Raw genomic sequence first — 23,110 nt, 5'->3', positions numbered from 1 at the left:
TTTTGTATATAAAGTATTTATTGAGTCTCATGTGACAAAGACAGTACAGAATTTAAACTAAGACTTATGTTAGTGAGTTATCCACCCTTTTTCCACTTTTCTCCGGGTGTATACTCAGTCATTGGTCTACCAGATATTCCACATGTTCCAATTCCAACCCTGCCCTCTAGGTTATCAGGCGAAGCAAATATACTTTTACTTCTTATACCTGGCTTTTTAGATGCTTTCGTATGGAATGAAAGCCACTTATTCTTTTCACTCTCCCTTTCTTCTTCTATTTGTTTAAATCTCTGTTGCTTTTTTTGTTTCTTCTTTTTCAAATATTCCCTATTATAGCCTTTGCCTTGTCTGAAAAAAATAGTAATAGTAAGTATTCATATTTTTGATCTTACATAATATTATGCTATATTCTAAATTTTTATAAATACTCTTTAAGGCGACTACACCACCGAAACTAGCGCCCCCCCAACATTTTATTTTTTTACTCCTAAACCAGATCAAATTTAAAAAATCTAGCTCGGTACTTTGCTAGTATATTACTTGTAGTATTTTTGGTATTACTTTTCATTATTTTGCATTCGGTAAATTAGGAGAACTTTTGATTACCGCCAAAAGTGGCCACTTTTGGCGGTAATCAAAAGTTCTCTAGAATAATGAACAGTTAGAATAGTGAAAAGTAATACCAAAAATACTACAAGTAATATACTAGCAAAGTACCAAGCTAGATTTTTTAAATTTGATCTGGTTAAGGAGTAAAAAAATAAAATGTTCGGTGGCGCTAGTTTCGGTGGTGTAGGCCTCTTAATACTTGGATTATTTCAAACATATTGTAAACTTACTTTCCTTCATCACCACTTAATGGTCTTTTCACACCCGAGCCTAAAGATTTAACATCCAGCATAGATACAGGTTCCAATGTTGTGTATCCGTTAAATTTAACTTTTAGACTATTCTCACCAATCTCTTCAATTGTGGCTTCATAGAACCTAAAATAAAAATTCATGAAAATACATTTTTGGACATTACCTACATTAAATATTGTTAGTAAGTATATTACACAGATTAATAAAATAAATTGAGATAGTTGATGATATAGGGCAATAACCCAAATAAGAACTTACATGCCATCAGATTTCCATTTAGCAAGACACTTGTCCCCAACATGCCACTTTTGCACTGCTGCCGCTTCACCACTCTCCGCAGCCAGCAGGGAAGCTGTAACATCATCATTATTACTAGAACTATGAACACTGACATTGGTTTCACCCTCTTGAGTTTTTATTAGATCTTGAGTCAACTCAATTACTTCTTCCAAATCCGCTTTAAGCTTCAAAAGTTCTTCGTTTTCTGGATCAGTCAATAAAGCAGCTTCTACCTAAAATATTATTTGAAACAACATTGATTTAATGTTCATAATAGGAAAATGGCAATTATTAACAATAACTTTACCTGTTGCAACTGCAATTTATAGTTCCTTAAATCATCTGCCATTGTAAAATATTTCGTCAAAAATTATTTATAAGTCGAGTCCAATCCACATGGTATTAAAATCCAAATTCACACGTAAAAAGTGTGAAGCTGCAGTTGCTATGTTGACAACAGTAACTATTTTGATTTATGTGTTTGTACCTCAGAGAACACTGTACTAGCTATAGTTTTGAAGTTCAATATGTATACAAATAAACATTCACTTAATTATCAGTAAACAAGCGAAGCGTCCTTACAATTGAATATTTTTATATCACAAAATATTCGCTGCTTTTTGATGGACGAACCATGTAATAAAACCAAGAAGTAAGAACTTTAGAATCATGTGTCAACTGTCAAGTATCTGTATAAATTTGACACACTTTTTAGCTTTGTGATAGTCTATGGTTAGCTATGGTTCCGGTTCCTCAAACATTTCTGCACTATGATACGCTAGGTACTTTTACTTTTAAAAATAAGTAATGAAAAATACGAAAAATATGGCTTATAATATTACCAAGAATATTACATTAAAAGAATTAGAAATTGTGTATGTGGTTAGAAAATATTAAGCTATTCTCTTTACTCAGGACCCCCATAAGAAGGGGGGCGTTAGAAGTATGACATTTTGTACGAATTGAGATTATTATAATATACTAGCAGTCCGCCCCGGCTTCGCCCGTGGTACATATTTACGTTTTCTCTACATAAGAACCATCCTCGTACTTCAAGGATTGTTATAAAAAAAGAATAACGAAATCGGTTCAGCCGTTCTCGAGTTATGTGCTTACCAACACATTTTGCGATTCATTTTTATATTATAGAAGATTAGGTACATAATATATCAAAGTAAAACCCTATGAATGCTTTTGGATTTTTAATACAAAGATTTTTAATTTCAAATTTATTGTCGGCTGTGAGGCGCGAGGCCCATTGCACCGCGAAGCCGAGGGAGGTGGTCACACTATCCGCCATAAAAATGCTTGGTATGGAAATGAACAATAAAATTATTTGTAACTAATAAACAATATAGGTAAATTAACTATAGTGGCTATATGAGGATTTATATATAGGGGAAAAAAGTAGAATGAATAAGTTTCCATTAATTTAATATTATTATAAAAATAGTAAAATTGAGTATAATATTTACAAGCGTTCTTAAATTATTAATAATATTATAAAATAAATTATTACACTGCATTGCAAAAACATTCATACCTAGCATGCATAGTAAACTTCACGTACATAATATTATTATGTTAAGCCTAACTAATAGATTTTATATGCATGTCAATATATAATTAGCAAAATAGGTATGTATTTAATTAAAACCAATTAAGAAATGCGGATATTCCAAGTAATATGAAAGTTCCAATTAAATTAACTAGTGATATGTGATCATTACAACGTTTAGGATTGTTTAGAATATAACTCGAGATCACTGATAGAATTATTACGAATACTATACCATAAGGTCATTACAGTTATAACAAAATTAAAACGATAAAATATAATAACAAAACTAATTAGCATTTTTTATGTTATTGCAATAAATAAATAAAACATATTATCATCATGGACACAAAAATAAAGATTTCAGTAAATGATATTATGTTATTGCCTAGATAAAATGTTAAAAAAATGTGTTAGACCACTTATAACTCAAGAACGGCTAAATGGATTTTAATGATTTTTTTATTATTATTATTGGATCTTCACTTGAATAAACATAATAACTTGAAAGTAAAAGTCAAGAATGCAGGAAGTAAAAATATGAATAAAGGTGTATCATAATAATGGATATGAGTAAATTATGTTAGGTAGGTACCTAATTCTAGCTTTTGGCAAATGCTTATCAGCTTGCAGCGACACTGTAATTACAGTCCGCGGATATCCAGTAAATAAGCAATAGGTAATGAACATTTCTTATAGATTAGTCATGGTCCATACTCTTTATATTAACACAAAATAATACATTCAGTGCTATTAGTGAGCTATTTGGCCAAAACCGGAGCCTTTAGTAGATGGAGAGAATAATAAATATCTCGTTAGAAAAAATAAACCTCTTTGTAACCCAATTTTAAATAATAATGAATTTGAATTTGGAATGCCTACATAATTTCCAATCATAATACAATTGGACCATTTTATTATTATCTAATTGGTCAAATTATTATAAATGGAATGAAAGGCAGACATATTTTTTAAAATTAAGTTTCTAAAACAATTGGTAATGAATCGTTGTCACTTATTGCCACACATTTCCTGCACATTTCAATTCACAAAATTTATCACAACAATTTTAGATTAATGCACATCGTTTTCGTTTCCTTAATCCTAATATAAGAGATAGTGTATATTTAACTATCAACACTAACGAGGTGTGTCTGCAGAGCCGTGGATTGGTGGTAGCGTCTGCGAGACGCGAAGTCTTCATTATCGTCATTCAGTCTTTCTTGTTCCATAGACACGTCAGCATGCACTGGAGTGACTACCAGTTGCTCATATTCTAATGGGCGTTTCCTAAAATAACACAAAATATTATTTTTATAACCTATTTTACCTAATACATAATACCCATTATGGGAAATAACAGAACTAGCACAAAATTATCATAGCTAAAAATTTATTTTTCTTTTCTAAATTTCCTAGAGACCTAACAACTTAATTATGATGTATCTTGCAATTAACTAAAGTAATTAGACTGATCAGTTCACTAATTATTATGATATTATTTATTGTTAATGACGTTATTCTATTCTAGTAACATGATAATGTCTTGAAATCGATATTAATTATTCAATGCATACAAACATACTTTAATTAATGAAGTTTTTATATAAGATCAAAAGTTATAAAATAAATTACCCGATAGCTTGCAAGAACGATATCTTCAACCAATGGAAAAAGTGGAATTCGGATGCACGACCAGGTTTCACGGCGGGATTAGCCGCACCAATGTAGAGCCATAGCAGCCATAATATTAACAAACAACCGAGAGCATACATCCAGTGCACTAACAACATCAATAGCAATTTTATTGCCACCTGAAAAACAGTTATGAATTACTCCCACTATTAAAACTTACCAGTACCTTTTTTAGCCATGTTGACTACTGTTAAGTCTATGTCTAAGTTATAAGCGGATTTATTTTATTTGATTACAGCGTCGCAGACTTATCAATTCCGAAAAATAACACAATAGAAAATTGAAATGCGAAAAAACAATACAATTTATAAAACAATAAATAGGTACTAAAAACATTCACTTCATCAACATAATGTGTATACTTACACCAGCAAGAGATAACCACCTATTACACAAGTGGGAATACCAGTTTTTATTTTTCGAATGCACATTTACAGCAGGACGCACATCGCCATTTGACGCACGTCCATTCATGATTGCGGAATCAGTCGGTGAAGGCGTGAAATCCTACATAAAATTAAAAATAAATATTACAAATAATCAGTATTGTAGCATATTAAAGAAAATTTTATTGCTATTTCTTATTATTAAAGATTGATTTGAAGAACTTACGCCAACTGTTTTATGGCGGATTCTTTCAGGAAACAATAAATCCAAATCACTTCCAGTTGCGCCATAAACCTGGGTGTCCCTTTGTGAATGACCCTGAAATCTGGATCCATAGAATAATTTAGTTAATAAATATGTTGATTACGACTTACCTTTTTATTTATGCCCAATAAGCTATTGAAGATAAAGATCGATAAAATATTTCGTTTTAATAAAAAATTATTAACACAGTTTGTATTATAAATGAGAAAGTTAAAAGTTACACAATTTATCCTAAAACTGGCATCTTGTAATTTTTATTCAAGAAATTAATATATTCTTTACAAGCATGTAGATTTATTATAATATTGCATGCATACATGACTGGTGAACAACAGCTACATAAACAAAATATAAAATATGAACAAAACATAAAACAAAATCATACCTCATTTCACGTCTGTGTTGTAAATCAAATGTTTGAGCGAGAGCAAAGTAAGAATAATCAATACTAGCATATGTGATCAGGAAGGGCATGGTAACAATTGGTGCAAGTTTATTGATGTCGCCAATGATGATGAATGTAACGGTCACTACTGCTACTACGATCATGGAGTAAATGGGCACTTTATTAGGCCCTCGCTGCAATTTCGGAATTAGCCATGAGTAACTCTTATAAAAATGAACAAAAATATGTAACATATCTCAGAACATACCCCATGTCCTAAGGCGTCTAAACCAGGTATGACTTTTTCAATACTAATACTTTGTAATACTCTTGGTGTTCCATACATAGCGCCCAGACAGGAACTCATAGAACTGACATATAAACCAGCGAGCAGTAGAATTTTGACTGCAGACATGTCAGCTGTTATAGAGAAATTTGTAAGCAAAGCCTCCCTTGTTACGGTTGCTGCCAATGTTATGACAAACATAAGATACAGAAAAGTCCTGCAAAAATATTTAAAATAAGAATATAAACTACATAAATGTAAAAATATAATATCATACAAGGTTATGCAAAATACCCAGTACTGATGGCAGCTAATGATCCATTAGGTATATTTAAGGAAGGATTTCTCAGATCGCCACTCATGTTAATACCTGCTAGTATACCAGTTATAGTGGGGAAAAATACACCAAAACATTTAAACCATGTGTATCCATCCTGGTAGTCTGCCCATGTGTTATTGGCTATTGTTCCACCAAGCCATCCTTTAAATTCAACATCTAAAAATAAAAATAGATATTAAATGTATTTTATTTAAAGATAAAAAGTTATTCTGCAGTCTGCACTATAAACAATTTGTTTTATTGGATAAACAGTCATCAGCCACTTATGTATATAAACAATTAAATGTGTAAAAAATAAATATAATTAATACCAAGTCTCTAGTAATATGGATTATTTTTATACTTACTTGGAACAGTAGTAAATGAACCCACAAAAAAGTCCAATGCTGCTACTAAAATAATCAGCAGTAGTACAAATTGCAATTTGATAACCCATTTGACTCCAGCAACATTGATTGTACCTAATAATAGAACTGCTGAAACAGCAAACCCACGGGCTGCCCAAGTGTTGTCTGTGCCAACCAGACTCGCCATTGATTCCCCAAAACCAAACACATTTAAAGCACATCCTACAGCCTGGAAATATTTCACTTTATGACAAACTTACTGATGAATATAGATAAAAAGTTATTTTATTGAACGGTTAGTTATATCACTTGTAATAGATTGACTAAATGTTTAATCAGTTGTCTTGCTGTTTATTTATTGAGTTATATTATTAAGTATGTATTTTAAATATTTGTATCACAATTTGTATAAACATGACTTTCATAATATTATCTATATACTAATATTATAAAGCTGAAGAGTTTGTTTGTTTGTTTGTTTGAACGCACTAATCTCGGGAACTACTGGTCTGATTTGAAAAATTCTTTCGGTGTTAGATACCCCATTTATCGAGGAAGGTTATAGGCTATATTTTATCACACTACGGGCAACAGGAGTGGAGCCACGGGGGTGAAACCGCGCGGAGCAGCTAGTTCTAATATAATATGATATTTAATTTAGTCTTTATGATACATACTTGCCCAAAACAATAAATCATTCCCAATGCACCACCCATTCTGGATCCCAGTGTATGAGCCAGCAAAAAGTACACACCACCACTTTCAATTCTGCATCTTTCACAAATTCCCACAGCAGACAATACTGAGATCAAAGCTACAAAAACTGAAATTTAAAAGTATATTTACTGAGACATGTGTCATGAACTTAAGTCTAGATAATGTGGTAAGAGAAATATTATCTACCTGTAAAAATTACTATTAATATAGCATTGATTAAACCAGCTTGTCCGACCATCCAGCCGGACCTCAAGAAAACAATAACTCCAAAAATATTTATAAGACATGACGTAAATACCCCATCCCATGTTCCAAAGAGCACTGGCTGGGAAATGAAGAAATTAGATTTCCACCACGGCACATCTCCCTAAAAAGATAAATTTAAAGAAAGATGATGTCATACCAAGAAACAATATTTTTACTATTAACGTGCTAGTACCTGCACGTCTGCAAATATCTCGTTTGCCCCTGAAGCTTGATGTCCACCTGTACCATATTGTGATTCATTTCCTAAATCTACAAAACCTCCAGATTGTCTTCTCATACGTGCTCTATCAAAGCCTGGTTCTCCACTTTGAAAACTAGCCACATCTAAATCAGTCCTTCTTGATCTATTACTTTGGTCCATTGTGGTAACTTTATTCTAATTTAACAATTAAATTTAAAAATCTCATTGAGTAAACATTGTTTATTAAAGCCGAAGCACAAAAAAAAAACGCAATCAGAATTCACATATTATTGACAATTGACATTCTGAGAATTTTAAACGTCATTTGGAAATGACAGTGTGATAATAGATTATCAATAGATTATATACTTCTCTTTGGTATAGTAGATTACAGAAAGCCAATTTATGGTCATTGATTTCACCTGTGGATTTCACGATGTACACCCATGTACACCCTTGTGTACACCACATCACCACGATACACATAATATTATGAACCTGTGATATAAACTAAATAATTTGAAAAAAGCACAAAAAAGTATAGCTTTTCTAAAATCTACAACGGAGTCTAAAATTTTAATAATTAATTATTGTGATCCGTAAATGATAGGTTTGATAAGGTGTAGGCTTGGTGTAGGCTAAGGGTAGGTTACGGCCATTTCGCAGGTCCTTGCGAAACAATACTGACAAGGACGCAACTATAGTGAAGTATGGCATCGCAAAGCGTCAGCTCGCGTTCTGTCGGTGAGGACAGATTTTCGCGCTATGGATGCCTATGGATGCTGAAAATACTGAATTATTTTTGCATTCTATTCTAGATTATCCCGTATTATTTATACGCAATTGGACACGCAGATCTTAGACGCAGATTATAAAAATACGTACAAAAAAGTGGTAGCATGGAGAAAACTACAAACATGGAGAAAATTACAATGGCATATCATTGCGAAAAAGTTGCGAAAACATTGCTGTGTACTAACGCTCCGCAGATATTTCGCTACGCAGTAGTTCCGCAGAGACTCGCTGCCGCATACGAATGCGTAGGTGTACTAACGCCTTTATACTTAGTTTAAAAAACAGTATTTCTTTCTTATTTCTAGACTTTATAAAAAGGTGAAACAGTTTAAAGATTTCCCCTCATTAATTTTCTTCCTTGCATTTCCATTGCATATAGGAGGTATAATTAATTAAATTAACAATATTTAGGAGTTCAATGATAAAGTGAAGGAATGATAGGACTATTTTTCATAACGATCGCCTAGCCGTAGCCAGTGTACCGCACGAAAAGGAACTTCGTACACAAAAAATCTTGCCTTGAACAAAATGTGTTAACTGATTGATTATTCAGGGCATTTTGGTACGAGTTTTCAATGTGACAATACGTTCGGGAGTTAGGTGGGATTGTCCCGTTTTCAACGTGTCTATCCCGCTGTCCCCGGTGAGTACCAAAATATTTCACTCTTGCTTTTCAATACTTTATATTATGATGTATGCAAGAATATAAGATTTTTATCCACTCGACACCGAAAAAATTGTCACAGTAGTTAGGAGCCAATGAACCATTCTTTTCAAAATGTTTAATTGTTTTGTAAGTATAAAAACCTTGTCTTGAGTCTAACAGACTATGATCTATCCTACATTTCGGCAATAGGTACCAACCAATAGGCAACACCTTTTTATATGTGCCGATTATATGGTAAAAAATAATAAGTAGATGATAGAGAGATTAAATGAAGAAATAAATATTATAATAAAAGTGAAATGACAAAAAAAAAGACGCGCTTTATCTATTATTAACGTTTTGACGCAAACATCCATAGATACGGAATTCATTTAAAACTTTATTTATCCGTATTAAAAAACAATATCTGTGTGGATATTGTGAAACTTAGTCCTGCAAGTAACGTGAAACATGTTAACTTTTTAGTTAACACAGATTGTATTTTTTTGGTTGAATCGAAACCAACCTCTTATATTTTCTCGTATCTTTTTTTTATAAGTAGCATGCAAAAATATTTCAAATATTCTCTAATATGCAGAATACAGAAATATATAATTGCTTGCAGTTACCTACGTTAATAAAAATGGAAACTCTACGCAAAAGCTCTACGCAGTTTCTTTATCCTTGCTACGCGACGCTACGGGCGAAAAGCTTACGCCTTGCAGTGTTTTGTAAAAATAAAATTATTCTTTTTTTTTTATTACATTTCTTGCAAAAAACAAACATTTTAGTTCTAAGAAAATAAAGTTGTATAATAGGTTATTCTTAATTTCTATCAACGAAAATTGGTTATTGTTTCTAAAATTATATTAAATTTTGGTCGACTGTGTAGTTAATCTCAAAAATATGTATTATCATTAAAAAAGTACTTTTTTAACGAATAATTTATAAATTACTAGCGGTCCGCCCCGGCTTCGCCCGTGGTACATGTTTACGTTTTCTCTCCATAAGAACTGACCACGCACTTCAAGGAATATTATAAAAATAATTAACGAAATCGGTTTAGCTGTTTTCGAGTTTTGCGCTTACCAGCACATTTTTTAAATTGATTCATTTTTATTTTATAGATTATTAATTATTATAAACACTGTATTTACTTCTGTACAATTTGTACAGCTTACATTTAAGAAACAAAAAAGATAATACGTTTGTCTCAAAAGCCCTTTTCACTTGAGCATATATTATATTATATATTTATTTCTATTCTTAGCACAACCTACTTGACCGTTGTTATCTTTGCGAAAAACCCGACAGAGCGATAACAAAATATCCTGAAAAGGCTTATCTAGTGTAAGCTCCGCCACGATACAGTGTCTTATTTTTTGATGATATACTTACATATACCTAATGTATAAATCGTAGATAGATATCAAAGGCCTTTTACTGTCTTAAATAAGTAAAATATGGTTCGATAACTTCACAAAAACAAAATCTATTATGAAAATCTATTATTTGTACTTAGATCAAACGTAAGTACTTACCTATAGTTATTCATGCACTGAGTCTGTAACGTAAATATATATATTATTTATTATTATATTCAGAATAATAAGAATCCAGTAAATTGAAAAAAACACAAACATGAAAATCGATCCATAAGTTCTTGACCCATAAATAGTGTAACTAATGCGATTTCGCCATATTAATGTAGAAACTTCTTGCCATCGCTATCGGATATCAAAAATGCCTAGGTCTTTTAAATGGATACATTGCGCTGTGCGCATTAATATAAAAATCTCATTTGGGGAATTATTTTTGTTAACGATATAAGGATAAGGATATTGATCTGTATGAGAAAAGATCTTTACAACGTGTTAAATCAGAAAATATATTTATTTCACGTAAAACACTTGCCTATAATATATGTTTTGATATATAAGGACGAATACAATAAACACCATATTTTATCAAAAGACAAAAGTTTACATGGAGCTTTATAGATTAACCAACAGAACCCTTACAAAAAGTAGGACATAGATTAATGATGACCATCAAATCGTATGCGTGCTGTGTCGCGGCTGTTATTGAATGATTAATATATAATTAATCAATGTTAAAATCATGCTCATACAGTTTATATTACAATTAGAACAACTGGCCGATTTAAAGCTCACAAACATACACTAAGAGACGTCATTGAATTCTCCCTCTTAGACTCTTTTTTTAATTTGAAGTTTAACGCAAATAAATACTGTTGTAACCATTTAATTTCTATTATCTAACAAAGCAAACAAAGCGTTCATTTTAATTTCAAAGCGCAAAAATGAACTTGCACCCTAAATGCTATATAGCCACCCTTGCTCCGCATTCAATCCAATAAACACAAAGAAATTCCGTAGTAAATTTTTATGTACATATCATTCTAAGGTAAATTGAAACAGAGGCCATATTGAATATTCAAATTGCAACGAATTTTTTGTTACGGAAGGAATTCAACACAAGGCAAGATGACCTGAATTGTAAGAGATGGTTAGCAATTAAAAGCAGTAAAACGGGTGAGCGAGGGCGGGATACGTGTACGATGGGCGGGCGGTGGCGCGCGGCGGGCGACGGTGGCGTACGGCATGGCGTCACTCGCACTCGCTCGCGGCTCGGCAGTCGGCGACCGGCGTCCGCAGCTCGAGCTCCGATCTCGCGGCGCCTGCCACTTGCCGCCCTCTCCGGCGGCTATTATGCCGGCGCCCCGGGGCCGCTCGCACCGCGCCGCGCGACCGCCGCACCCGCGCTGCGCCGCATCGAAACCGACCGCTACGAGTTCGCCCTCTCTCCCATAACGTACGCGATTACGCCTTTCACCTCTACATCGAGGAATGTAAATATTTATGGATGTCAGTTTTCAGTTGTTTAGATTGGCTGTGAAATTTAAGGTATGTAAGTTACAACTGTTTCGATTTTTCACGACAATGTTTATGTCAGTTTGTTGTTACGTTTTCGCTGGATAGGATGAATGATAAATTGAATCGCATGCCTTTTGTATATGCACTGTTAGCCTCGTGTATAATAAGTAATTACTTAGTGGGTAATTTGCTAACAATGATCAGTAAATGTCGCTCCGTGTGCCCTTCGACGATCTGGATCGATAGTTTACCATTAAGCGTAGTAGGCCGTGTTGGGTTCAACAGATTTTTTCGCATTTGATTACATACTTAAATTAGGCACGATCGCTAAACATACTGCGCCGCCGCAACCATGCTAAGTTGCGATACTTACACAAACAATAAAAACAATACCTACATATTCGTAAGGTCTTGAAAGTTACAACTTCTTACAAATAAATATTAATTTTTTTTTAAACTATAAATTTTATATGTTTTTTTACCAGTTAAGAAGTAAAATAGTTTATTACAATAATATTTTTATTTTATAGAAATAAGACTACTTAAACGTTTTCAAAAAATTTGCCTCTGCATTTTTTTTTTAACTGAAAGGGATATAGTTAGTGGCGAATAATCTGGATTTTTCTTGCGTTCCTATCCTATACATTTGTCCTACCTACCTACCTAATATTTATTGGCACAAAATGTTTAGGTGAGAATGAAATCGACAAGGCGTGTTCGGGTACATGAAGATGCTATTCGTCATAGGTAATATATTGCAGTATTATTATTATGATTAAGTAGTCAAGCGTAGAAAATTTATTTAACAATTTATACATATTTTTTATGAATTTTTGTAGTTTATTTAAGGAATTAACAATTTCTTAAAACTTAACTGAGTAGAATTATTAATATTTAGGTTTAAATAGTTCCCCAACCCGAATCCTTATATTAATGTTCCTACATATAATTTTTATTGACTTTAACACAGAACTTCTACGAAAGGATCTCTTTAATCTATCCTTCCTTATCTTATTTTGTAAAAATTTTGCACCATTGTAGAGTGTAGCTTTACTAAATTTTCTACCTAAATAAATTCTTCCTGCAAGAAAAACTATATGAATACTATCTCTTTGTAAATAGAACTTCCCCCTTTTCCTAGACTACCTTATAATTTTGATGATGAAAGAAAACATAAACAACAACAATGATTATACGAAGAATATTAGTTAAGTATATTATAATAAAAATCCCAAACAAATTTTTGCTTTCAATAAAATAAAAACCTAAGTACATCTTTTCTTCTCTTCCTCCACACAAACATGTTTTATTTTTTTCGATTATCTGAAAACCTTCATGAAATACATTTTATATTTTTTTTACATTTATAGTTTAATTTTCAGAAAAAGGCAATTCTTAGAGAAATTAGTTATTAATTACTTTAAGTTTTATTTTTACTTGTTATAAAACACAAAAACGATAATTTAAATCTTTTAGCTTCTTGACAAATGATCAACGTCGGAAGACCCATTAGGACTTTGATTAAATGAAAAATAAGTAATTATGTCACGGTTATTGACTTGGTAGGAATCACCCATTATAACAATAACAAATGAAAAAAGTTTCGCAGTTGAATGATTTTAGGACACATAATTTTCTATAGTCTACCGTTTTTGATGTAGATTCTCATCCCCTCATACAAAAAGTTAATGTTTAGTTTCAAGAAAAAAAATAACATTTGAATAGCATTTTTAATACCTACGTCATCTACGTACATTGGTAGGTACGTAAAATTTATCAGAAAATGCAGAATTTTCGTTTCATTTTAGACATTCGTTTCGTTTGCTTTTTAGGGTACCTACATACCCTTATACTATATTATGGGAATGTACATACAATTCCTAGGAAATGTACGTAACTAGGTATACAGGGTGTACCACTATCGGTATACTAAGCGCGAAGGGCATTGTAGTCTTGCATACACAAATCACGTAAAAAATACATAAACAACAAAATTACGCCAAATTTTTACTCAGCGTATGCATAACTATAACCTCCATTGAACTCATACCGACGGTGGGACTCCCTGTATATTTGGAGCACTATATATATATGGCTTTCCATTTGAGGTTGCCTGGAAGAAATATAGATATCTTATTATAAGTCTATAAGGTATAAGTAGGTTTATGAGGTCGCCTTTTGTACACTCACACAAAAATAAACTAGGTACCCAAACCTGTTATCCTGTATAAAAATATATGAAACCTGACCAAAGTATTGAATAAAATAAAATAGACTTAGATTAATAATTGAGGTTGCTCTCAGGTGCTCTACGATCTACCCCGGTAGGTAGACATCGCATAAGTTAGTTTTCCAATTTTTAAGTTATTATTTCAATACCAAGCAGAGCAAGAGATAAATCCTATAATAATATCCTAGAAGGAGTGCAGTAACTGTTCTTACAACAATTAATGGTGTATAAATCAAATCAGTTTTAAAATAAATCAAATATGGTTTATTTTATATTTTTGAGAACCAAGAGAATATGTAGATAATATTAAGTGAAGAACAAACTGTATTCTACAATTATAATTACTAAAATATTTTATAAACATGATATAAAACAAAATTGTAGGTAACATAATTATTAACGAGGCGAAATTTTGGGGATATTATTCAAAATATTACATAGCAGCTCCGCGATATTTAATATCGCGTCAAGGAAATTAACTCACTTGAATTCGTTATATATATTCATAGACGTGAGAATAATTCAAGGTGACATCAGGGGAAACTTGAGTTTGAGAACCTAATTTTACGCTACGATCATGTTGTTACCCTAAATCATCTTTAAATAAACAATGGACTTGTTCTGCGAATAGGTAAATAACAAAGTTAAGCTTTGTCTCGCATGACAGAAAATTCTCAGATAATACTAGCTTACCACCCGCGGCTTCGCCCGCTTTGTCTAAAACCTAATAAATTATATGCCAAAACGTTCCTCTTGAATCAGTCTATCTATTAAAAAAAACCGCATCACAATCCGTTGCGTAGTTTTAAAGATTTAAAAGAGACATAGGGACAGAGAAAGAGACTTTGTTTTATACTATGTAGTGATGATACAAAATACAGTTTATGTAATATTGCAAAAGTTAAAATTGTAAATGGTCTGGACAAATGTATATGTCCAGTGGTTTTATCTAGAGAGTCTATCGAGTTTCTTATCCATCATTTCAAATTAATGGTGGTTTAAAAAATGTGACTTATAGTATATATAAGTTTATATGAATGACTATATGTAATAAACACTTGTAAAAGCTTACATGAATACAAAAAATTCAGATTAAAAAATTAGGTCTGCGAAACACGAATAAAATTGAACCCAGCACTTCGAATAATGAATTAAACATCCTAGATATAAAAATATTCAAATGATTTCAACATATTTTTATCATGATCTCCTTCCTATTCTGAAATGATTGTCACTGCATGAATCAACACTGCACAAATCCACATAGTATTTAGTTTTTAATACTACCTATTGTAGATATCGCACGATCGTCTGATTTTTGTTGATATGCTTAAGTTTTAGGTACTCAAAGCAAAATGGAATTCCAAACAATTCTTTCTGACTCATGAAGAGCAGAAAAGCGAATTCAAAAATCTTTTCTGTTGAATCTTGTAATCTCCTTTTACCATCTTGCTCCATGGTTGAATCAATTAAAAGTCAATAGTGATAGATTTAACACTTTAATATTTGTGGTTCATTTACAAAATGTATATTTTTATCCCCATAATTAATGACCTAGGTACTTAACTCCATTATTTCTTTACCACTTTAGGCAAAGGAAAGAGCAACGATTTAAGATATCGATGTATAGTATAGTAGCAACGTTTAAATTACTACAATCTTTACATTAAAATAAATATAATTGAATATTTATAGTATGAACCACATTATAATAAAGCAATCTTTTAGTATTCTACCTACGCTTTGACAGTACGGCTGCGTTCTAAAATATGCGTTTGTATTCTCGTGAAATGTATCAATAAAGCTTTTCAATGTATGTTGCTTGATACGCTTGGCAGCAAATTCAGCTGTCTCGAATTGATTTGTTTGCATATTATTGTTTCACTTGACGAGATTTCCCGCCTTTCAGCGCGCCTCGATGGCGCCTCGCCACTTTTCAGACAACCACAAAGTTTTATAAGTTAAACACCAGACACACCTGCGCTGCAAATATTTGATGTATACCTACTGACTTTCCTGCCGTCAACGTCACGATCGCGATTGTATCGCTTCTAACGATCTACTTGGGTTGCATAGGTACCTATATTATGAATATTTTAGATTTAAAACTTTCTCTTCTAATAATGTTTAAATGCATTTTATACGCATTCACTCTTCAATATTAAATTCCAAACAAACTTCTTCGTCAACACAAACAAACTTCATTTAAATAATAATAAAATAACAGTTGCAATTTTATAACAAGCTTACGCAATCCTATTATAAAATTACGTAAATATCAAAGAACGTGAGTGTCTAGAAATCTTTTTAAGTGGTAAGTGGTGGTGTCCGACAAAAGCTAAAAAGAGTGACGTTAGTTAACAAATAAAACAACGTAACTTGAGCATAAAAGTAGACTAACCAACCAAAAAAAGATTTGCTTCTCTGAATAATCTTCAATGACACCTGACCTACATGAGTTAGTCGCAAAGAAGTATGTACTTTGCTATGAAAATATTTTAACGGTAGCATTAAAATGAGACGATTTCTTTTAGCGTGATAATTTTTAAAAGTAGTTAGTATTTCAAACATAGATTTCTGCGTTAAGTTGTTGCCCACGAACCAAACGAGCTTTAATTTCATAAAGCTCCTCTCCTTGAAGGTAAATTGTACAGGATTAACGAAGCCTAATTAAATAAGAGCTAGAAAATACCAAGCAAATTTAAGGTTATATTATGTAAAGCAGAATTTTTCAATCAAAATTATTTTTTTCGTATATATTTTATTTTAAAATAATTGATTTAATGTAGGTACAAAATGCATACTTAAGCTTATTTAAATATATGTACTTATATAGATAATTCAAATATTCTGTAAACGATAATAATTTATAATTAGGTCCTTTCCTGCCTTTATATCTTGCCATTTAAATTAGCAAAATTTTTTTTAGTTCTAAAACCATTTTATTAATATAAAGAGATGTACTTAAGACTTATGTATAAGAATTAGAAGGTACCACAACTTATACTTCGTTAAATCTCTAGTGATAAAGCTGAAGAGTTTGTTTGTTTATTTGAACGCGCTCATTTCAGGAAACCGCGGGGCACAGCTAGTAATAAATAAAAAGCACAATAATACAGCTGCAATTAACTGTCTATTAAAGCACCTGAGAGCTTTTCCCAATAATTGTGAGTTATAGTGTATATTGTACAATGTACATATTGAGGTCATGTTAAAAATAACAAATTATTTTGTTTACTAGCTATTTGCTATTATCAAGATCCACTCATGTTACTATCTACTCTTCATATTACCCTTCATGTTCTCTCAAATATATTCACGTTTTATTGAGCTATAACAAACAATTGGTCAAATAACAAAACATGAATGAGAGACAAAGTTTTTCAACGAACCGACATGAACACACCGTTAAATGGCAGAACACGAGCACCAAAACAACTGAGGAAAAAGTAACAAGAACAAATGTCAATGTTTTTCAGGTCGTAAAAGCTTATATACCTACCTTACCTATCTATGAAGCGACGCTATGACTGATATTTCCTTTTTTTAATTGTAGATATTAAGTATAAATATAGTGATGAAAAATCAATTTTAGTCAAGTGAATATTATTTTTCGTATGAAGTTTGGATTTGGATTTAATAGTCACTTCTGTTTTATGTTAGACAGAAGTTATATCACCTTACGATTGCTGTCGTAAGCACTCTATATAAGATAGTTCGTTTTGTGATTAGTATAATTATTCAATCCAGACAATTAGACGGACCATCAACGAAGAAGAAAGTTAGTCAATAAAAAGTGCCTCTACAATCTATCTACGACAAACTAGATACGATTATAATTTGCAGAATAGATTTGGACAGATATAATAGGTATTAAATTTTATTTTAAACTAGCTTTCCACCCGTGGCATCGCCCGCGCAGTGAAATAAAAACCCGCATAGTTCCCGTTCCCGTAGGATTTCCGGATAAAACCTATCCTATGTCCTTTCTCGGGTATCAAAATATCTCTATACCGAATTTCATACAAATTGGTTCTGTAGTTAAGGCGTGATTGAGTAACAGACAGACAGACAGAGTTACTTTCGCATTTATAATATTAGTATGGATGTTATCATTCGCGGCCTACCTAATACCTATCGAGGCTTGGTATTCTCAGATGATTACTATTATTACGTAATATGACGAATATTCTGATGGCTTGCAAATAGCTATTAGGCTTAGCTATTAGGTATCTACACGTCACTATTTAATAATATTTTGCTAATTGCTTTACGCATAAGTAGGTACTTATTGTGATACTTAGGAAAAGAATGTCGGTATATAATACCTTCATAATGAAAATAAATCAAAGTTATAATAAATATTCGCACGATTGGAATGTAGAACCACAGTAGAACGTAGGTATAATAATTGCCGAAAAATAACGACAGAACTAGTCAAATGGAGAGAATTTATAACATTACTTGCTACCAGCATCTACCTACGTTAATGAAACTCCAATCACTTATTTTTCTTAAATACAGCACCTGAAACAAAGCTAGCTCAGACTTTTAAAATAAGTCATATTGGCATAGGCGAATGAAATCATGTACACGCTTAAAAATGAATTGCATACTTGCACATTAATTTTATATTTATAGTCACTTCTTTCATGCAATTTGCAATTAAAAATATTACCTAAATGTTTATATTTACTCACAGCCACTCTTAAATAACAATCATTACTTTATAATTTCATACTGATGACATTACTTTAAAAAATGTGTTTTTACTATTAGTTTCATGTACCTACTGTAGAATTTAGGTATATTTAATCCGATAGTTCAATCTCCAAAAGCATTATTACTAAATAGGTATATTTGGCCTATTAAACAAGTTGACATAGAGGCTAGAGCCATCCAAACAGGGTATTTTTATCCGTACCCATATTACAAATTGCAAAAACAGTTTCAAAATATAATTAGAGCTGTACGCGCTTAGCTACGTCTAAAATGTTTTGGTATTAGCGATAACGAGATTCTTTTAGACGTGTTAAATCCTGCATTTCAATAATGCGTAGGTAATATTATATTGTTTACTAAACTATAAATATTATACTTTGTTAAATTTCTAAAATAAGATCATAACGCATATGATTGCGCCAAATACTTTTAGGGATCAAGATCCTGACCCATCAAGATGCCTTTTCTAGGTATAGCTTTAGGTAAGCCCTTGGTTGCAGTGAGTGTAAGCGTGGCGGCGACCGGCTGGCGACGCCGCGGATGTCGCTACTCGGCAAGCCCATCAGTTACCGCGCCACGCGACGCGACGCGTGTTGCCGACGCTTTCAATCCAAGTTCTACAATTTCCTCGAACGGCCCAGGGGTTTCAAGGCCGTCCTTTATCATATGATTGTGTAAGTGTATTAATTAATTTGCAAGAGAAACCGCAACCTTAGTTTGTGTTTCCATTTAATAAGTAAGACAATATTTTAATAAATAAGTCAACAGTTTGTATAAGCGCCTGTTTTGTAAAACATTCTTGTAAATTATTCTACACTGTACACAACAGCAATGTCGCAATGCGTATTTATGAATTTTATTAATAAAAAAATATAAGCCTGTAGGTATGCCAGAGGCCTATGCCAATGTTTCACATTGCCTGGTTTACAATCATATACGTCGAAAGCTATAAAATAACCAAACTGACCACACAATTTGTTTTACAAAGAACAATAATTGAGCAATTTCGGCTACATACGAGCTTAATAGGTACTAAGCGAATACAAGCCTCAAGTTTATATTTAAAATTCTTCGCAGTGAAGAATAAAATATATACATAAAACATTTCTTTCCACGTTGTATGAATCTTATTATTAGTTTTGGCGCCTGCATCAAAGTTTTCCTATTTGTCGATAAGAGAAGCAGAAATAAGTTTGAATACTCGAGCCCGCTCCGCTGCCATTTCTGTAGAGCCCTTCGACATCTTAATTTAATTTCAAACTATAATAACTTTTCTTAACAGGTTCTTGATGGTGTTCATGTGTTTATCGCTGTCAGTTTTCTCAACAATAGAAGAATACGAAGCAAAGGCTGGTATCGTACTGCTCTATATGGAGGCTGTAGTTGTTGTGTGGTTCGCTATAGAATTTTGTTTAAGGTAAATAATAATACGATTATAGTGCAATATGCATGTAGGTATTTCTAGAGTCATTTATAATCGGTAATGATTAAAACAATTAAAAATAGAGAGATAGAGATATTCAGGAGTTCGCGATGATTGGGAATATAAATTTATAGATTCCGATACTCTAAATGAAAATTGTAAATTAATAAAGAGCATTACGTTATTTTATGGATACATTTTTTTTTAATTCATATTTAATTTTTTAAATTATGAAGGAAAACTAACATCCTAGCTATAGGTGACAAATTAAAGTCATTAACATGACTCTAAACAAACTCATACTCGTTTTCATAACATGATTCAATGAACTAAATAATGAATAAAAGCGAATTAAAAAAGTTAACATTTTATTAATTTCAATTAATGTACTATATAGCTTTGCAATCGAATATAAGAATACATTTTTTTAAATAATACCTATTACAGTGAGTTGATTTTTATTGAGAAAAAATCTGTTAGAAACTATGAAGCGCCTGTATACCTTGTAATGTTTATGTAACGATGTTAGTTGAAGAAGTCAACACCTTCCGCACCAAAAGCAAACATCTAATTATACATTCAATGTACTTATACCAAGAATCTTTAGTGTTGTAGGTACATTACAAGTAGATCGAAATCCACAGGGAGACTTGTTAATAAGCGAACATTTACTGAACTATTTTCGTAACCAAGTTGGTCAACAAGTTGCCTAAGTACGATCCAAAAATAGAATTACTAAAAGTTAATATAGAATTAGTTTACTCGATGTTTAAGTCCTGTGTAATATTTAATTATGACATATTCTGATTTCTGCATTGCGTATATTTTTAACGTTGTTAACGTGCCTTTTTGTAATTTATTTATGTTTTTTTTTGGTAGGTTATGGTCTTCAGGATGTCGCTCTCGGTATCAGGGATTGATGGGTCGCCTCAAATTTTTGAGGCGGCCCTTCTGTATAATAGGTAAGACTTTCTTTAAAATTATTATATGACTTTATATATTCTAAATTATTCTATTTTCAAATATTAATGTAAGAAATGTTAGATACTTAATACATATTCAAATTTACGTGTGATAATAGGTATCTAGTCCTAGGTCCTACACAATATTTCAAACGCTTAGCTTACAAATCCTACGTAATTAATATATCGCAAACACACTCTACCTACATATTTCTGTTGGTTATTATACAAAATTGTCTTTTGTACTCGTAATTTAAATTTCGTGCAACCGCTACACAATTCTCGAGGGACTCGCTCCCTCCCGTCCTGAGACTATGCCGTGCCGTAACTGACAAACATAGCTGCACGACTCGCCCACTTGGGTTTAATAATGTTGCCTTGCGATATTATACTTCAACTTTGACCTATAAAGCCTTTGGCTTTATATTGTTATTTTTTTTAATTAAATTGCTTGTGGTATTGCCTACAACTTATGAAAGGTCAGTCATTCAAAGAAATGATTAAATGCCTGAAAATCAAATAACTAATTATATTGTCTATTTCTACGTGAGAATTAGATTGGCCGCAGACTGAAACTAATCTGAATATCTATAAGCAACATACGTTCCAAAACAATATACTTGTTTATGCAAATTTATCCGACACAAAACAAAACCTTATATTACCATATTCTGAACATTTACATACGTTACGATAAGAAGGCGAAGTTAATAAAAATATCACTATCCGGACTACTGTAGATATTATAATTTATTACCTGTTCGTAGCAATTTTATTATTTTCAAAAAAAAATAACCCAAAATGTCTTAATTAACAAAGGAATATTGTTTTAAAAAACGATAACAATATTATAGTACATTTTTTAGCCCTGCATCAATTCTATACACTAAATACACGACTAGAATTTGTTAAACTTTTAAGTAAATACATAGTATGAATCAGCAGACTTCTTTTCAAACAATCTCGTGATATAATAGATACTTCTGTAAAAGATGGGAGTAATGTAGGTACATAATCTATGCATCTGGGAGATAATATTTTTTGCGAACTGGTTTTCCTTTCACACTTAATGTATTGATTACATTAATGTTTCCAATCGCTGCAAGAGTTATTAGTATTAGTAAGTAAAATAAAATACTTTATTATCAGTTTGCTCTAATGTCTATAAAATATTCCATGCGGTTGTAAACTTTCTTAAAACGTTTTTTGTACGACGTAAAGTTTACTAATAAATATATATCATTAGTAATTAGGTACATGTAACAATATATAAATGTAAATAAGGTATAGTTACGTCAAAATAAGAATAAGATTGAAACTGTATACTTTTGCTAATTATTTACTTACGTCGTAAGCCATTCATTCAGGTTGCTTTGCTTTGAAGTGCTTTCAAGATAAAAAAATAAATATTACAGGAAGGCAAAAATTTTCCAATGGCAATATGTTATGGATTATGGTTTTATTTTCATAATAGAAGAACATAATTATAATTACAAAACTACTATAATTATTTTCAATTTACAAATTACTACCTATTGTCAAAAAAGTTTATGGCCCAGTCAAGGGCCCAGTAATAAAACTTAGAAGAGAATATGAGAGTGACATAAGATTTATTGTTGAATAACAATGTGCGTCTTTTTGTATAGAAGCTATATCAAAATCAAAGTAAAACGACTTTCTGTTTTTAACTAAATTTATAAAGTATAATTGTATTTAGTATTTAGAAAAGTATTATATCTCTGGTAGGTATGTTAAAAATAAAATCGACTCTCTGACGATTGGTAGTAACCTAGGATGTTCAAATTAATTATCAGATCGTTTGGTATACCTGTATAGAATACCGAACAGCGCTAAAATAACGGGCGC

General features: G+C 31.8%; 3 protein-coding genes across 10 annotated transcripts in view; 1 reads left to right on the top strand and 2 right to left on the bottom strand.

Annotated features, from left to right (window-relative positions):
- On the bottom strand, positions 1-1,786 carry LOC123690748 (survival of motor neuron-related-splicing factor 30). The gene is made up of 4 exons (XM_045634853.1): positions 1,450-1,786; positions 1,122-1,375; positions 840-986; positions 1-348 (listed from the first exon to the last, which is right to left on the bottom strand). The coding sequence occupies exons 1-4, from the start codon at positions 1,489-1,491 to the stop codon at positions 78-80; spliced, it is 714 nt and encodes a 237-aa protein (XP_045490809.1). The 5' UTR covers positions 1,492-1,786; the 3' UTR covers positions 1-77.
- A 1,306-nt stretch (positions 1,787-3,092) lies between these two features.
- Positions 3,093-7,859, bottom strand: LOC123693949 (solute carrier family 12 member 8). Its single transcript, XM_045639218.1, has 11 exons — positions 7,561-7,859; positions 7,308-7,488; positions 7,082-7,227; positions 6,405-6,633; positions 6,012-6,213; positions 5,700-5,934; positions 5,432-5,625; positions 5,008-5,107; positions 4,762-4,902; positions 4,336-4,514; positions 3,093-3,990 (listed from the first exon to the last, which is right to left on the bottom strand). Exons 1-11 carry the CDS (start codon positions 7,747-7,749, stop codon positions 3,828-3,830), a joined length of 1,959 nt encoding a protein of 652 aa, XP_045495174.1. The 5' UTR covers positions 7,750-7,859; the 3' UTR covers positions 3,093-3,827.
- A 3,844-nt stretch (positions 7,860-11,703) lies between these two features.
- Positions 11,704-23,110, top strand: part of LOC123694417 (potassium voltage-gated channel subfamily KQT member 1) — a 29,999-nt gene continuing 18,592 nt past the window's right edge. For 7 of the 8 annotated variants that reach the window (XR_006751813.1, XM_045639877.1, XM_045639868.1 and 4 more), the window contains exons 1-5: positions 11,704-11,937; positions 12,599-12,654; positions 19,360-19,533; positions 20,142-20,276; positions 21,162-21,244. Coding sequence is in view for 7 of the 8 variants with exons in the window: in XM_045639877.1 (XP_045495833.1) it covers positions 11,893-11,937; positions 12,599-12,654; positions 19,360-19,533; positions 20,142-20,276; positions 21,162-21,244 (493 nt within the window). In the remaining variant the exon portion in view is untranslated. The remainder of the gene's footprint in view (positions 11,938-12,598; positions 12,655-19,359; positions 19,534-20,141; positions 20,277-21,161; positions 21,245-23,110) is intronic. The other variant, XM_045639884.1, reaches the window with a different exon arrangement.

This window comes from Colias croceus, chromosome 1 (genome assembly GCF_905220415.1).
Source record: "Colias croceus chromosome 1, ilColCroc2.1".
NCBI lineage: Eukaryota > Metazoa > Arthropoda > Insecta > Lepidoptera > Pieridae > Colias > Colias croceus.
This window is presented reverse-complemented; position numbering and strand designations above follow the sequence as displayed.

What these genes read in the sequence shown, in the direction of transcription:
- LOC123690748 (XM_045634853.1), bottom strand. Translation starts at nt 1,491, where the DNA reads ATGGCAGATGATTTAAGGAACTATAAATTGCAGTTGCAACAG. An exon ending in AAATGGAAATCTGATGGCAT is followed by an intron (nt 987 to 1,121) that starts GTAAGTTCTTAT and finishes TTTTTATTTTAG; the next exon opens with GTTCTATGAAGCCACAATTG. An exon ending in TTAAGTGGTGATGAAGGAAA is followed by an intron (nt 349 to 839) that starts GTAAGTTTACAA and finishes TATTTTTTTCAG; the next exon opens with ACAAGGCAAAGGCTATAATA.
- LOC123693949 (XM_045639218.1), bottom strand. Translation starts at nt 7,749, where the DNA reads ATGGACCAAAGTAATAGATCAAGAAGGACTGATTTAGATGTGGCTAGT. An exon ending in ATTAATAGTAATTTTTACAG is followed by an intron (nt 7,228 to 7,307) that starts GTAGATAATATT and finishes TTTAAATTTCAG; the next exon opens with TTTTTGTAGCTTTGATCTCA. An exon ending in TCGTTCTTGCAAGCTATCGG is followed by an intron (nt 3,991 to 4,335) that starts GTAATTTATTTT and finishes GTGTTATTTTAG; the next exon opens with GAAACGCCCATTAGAATATG.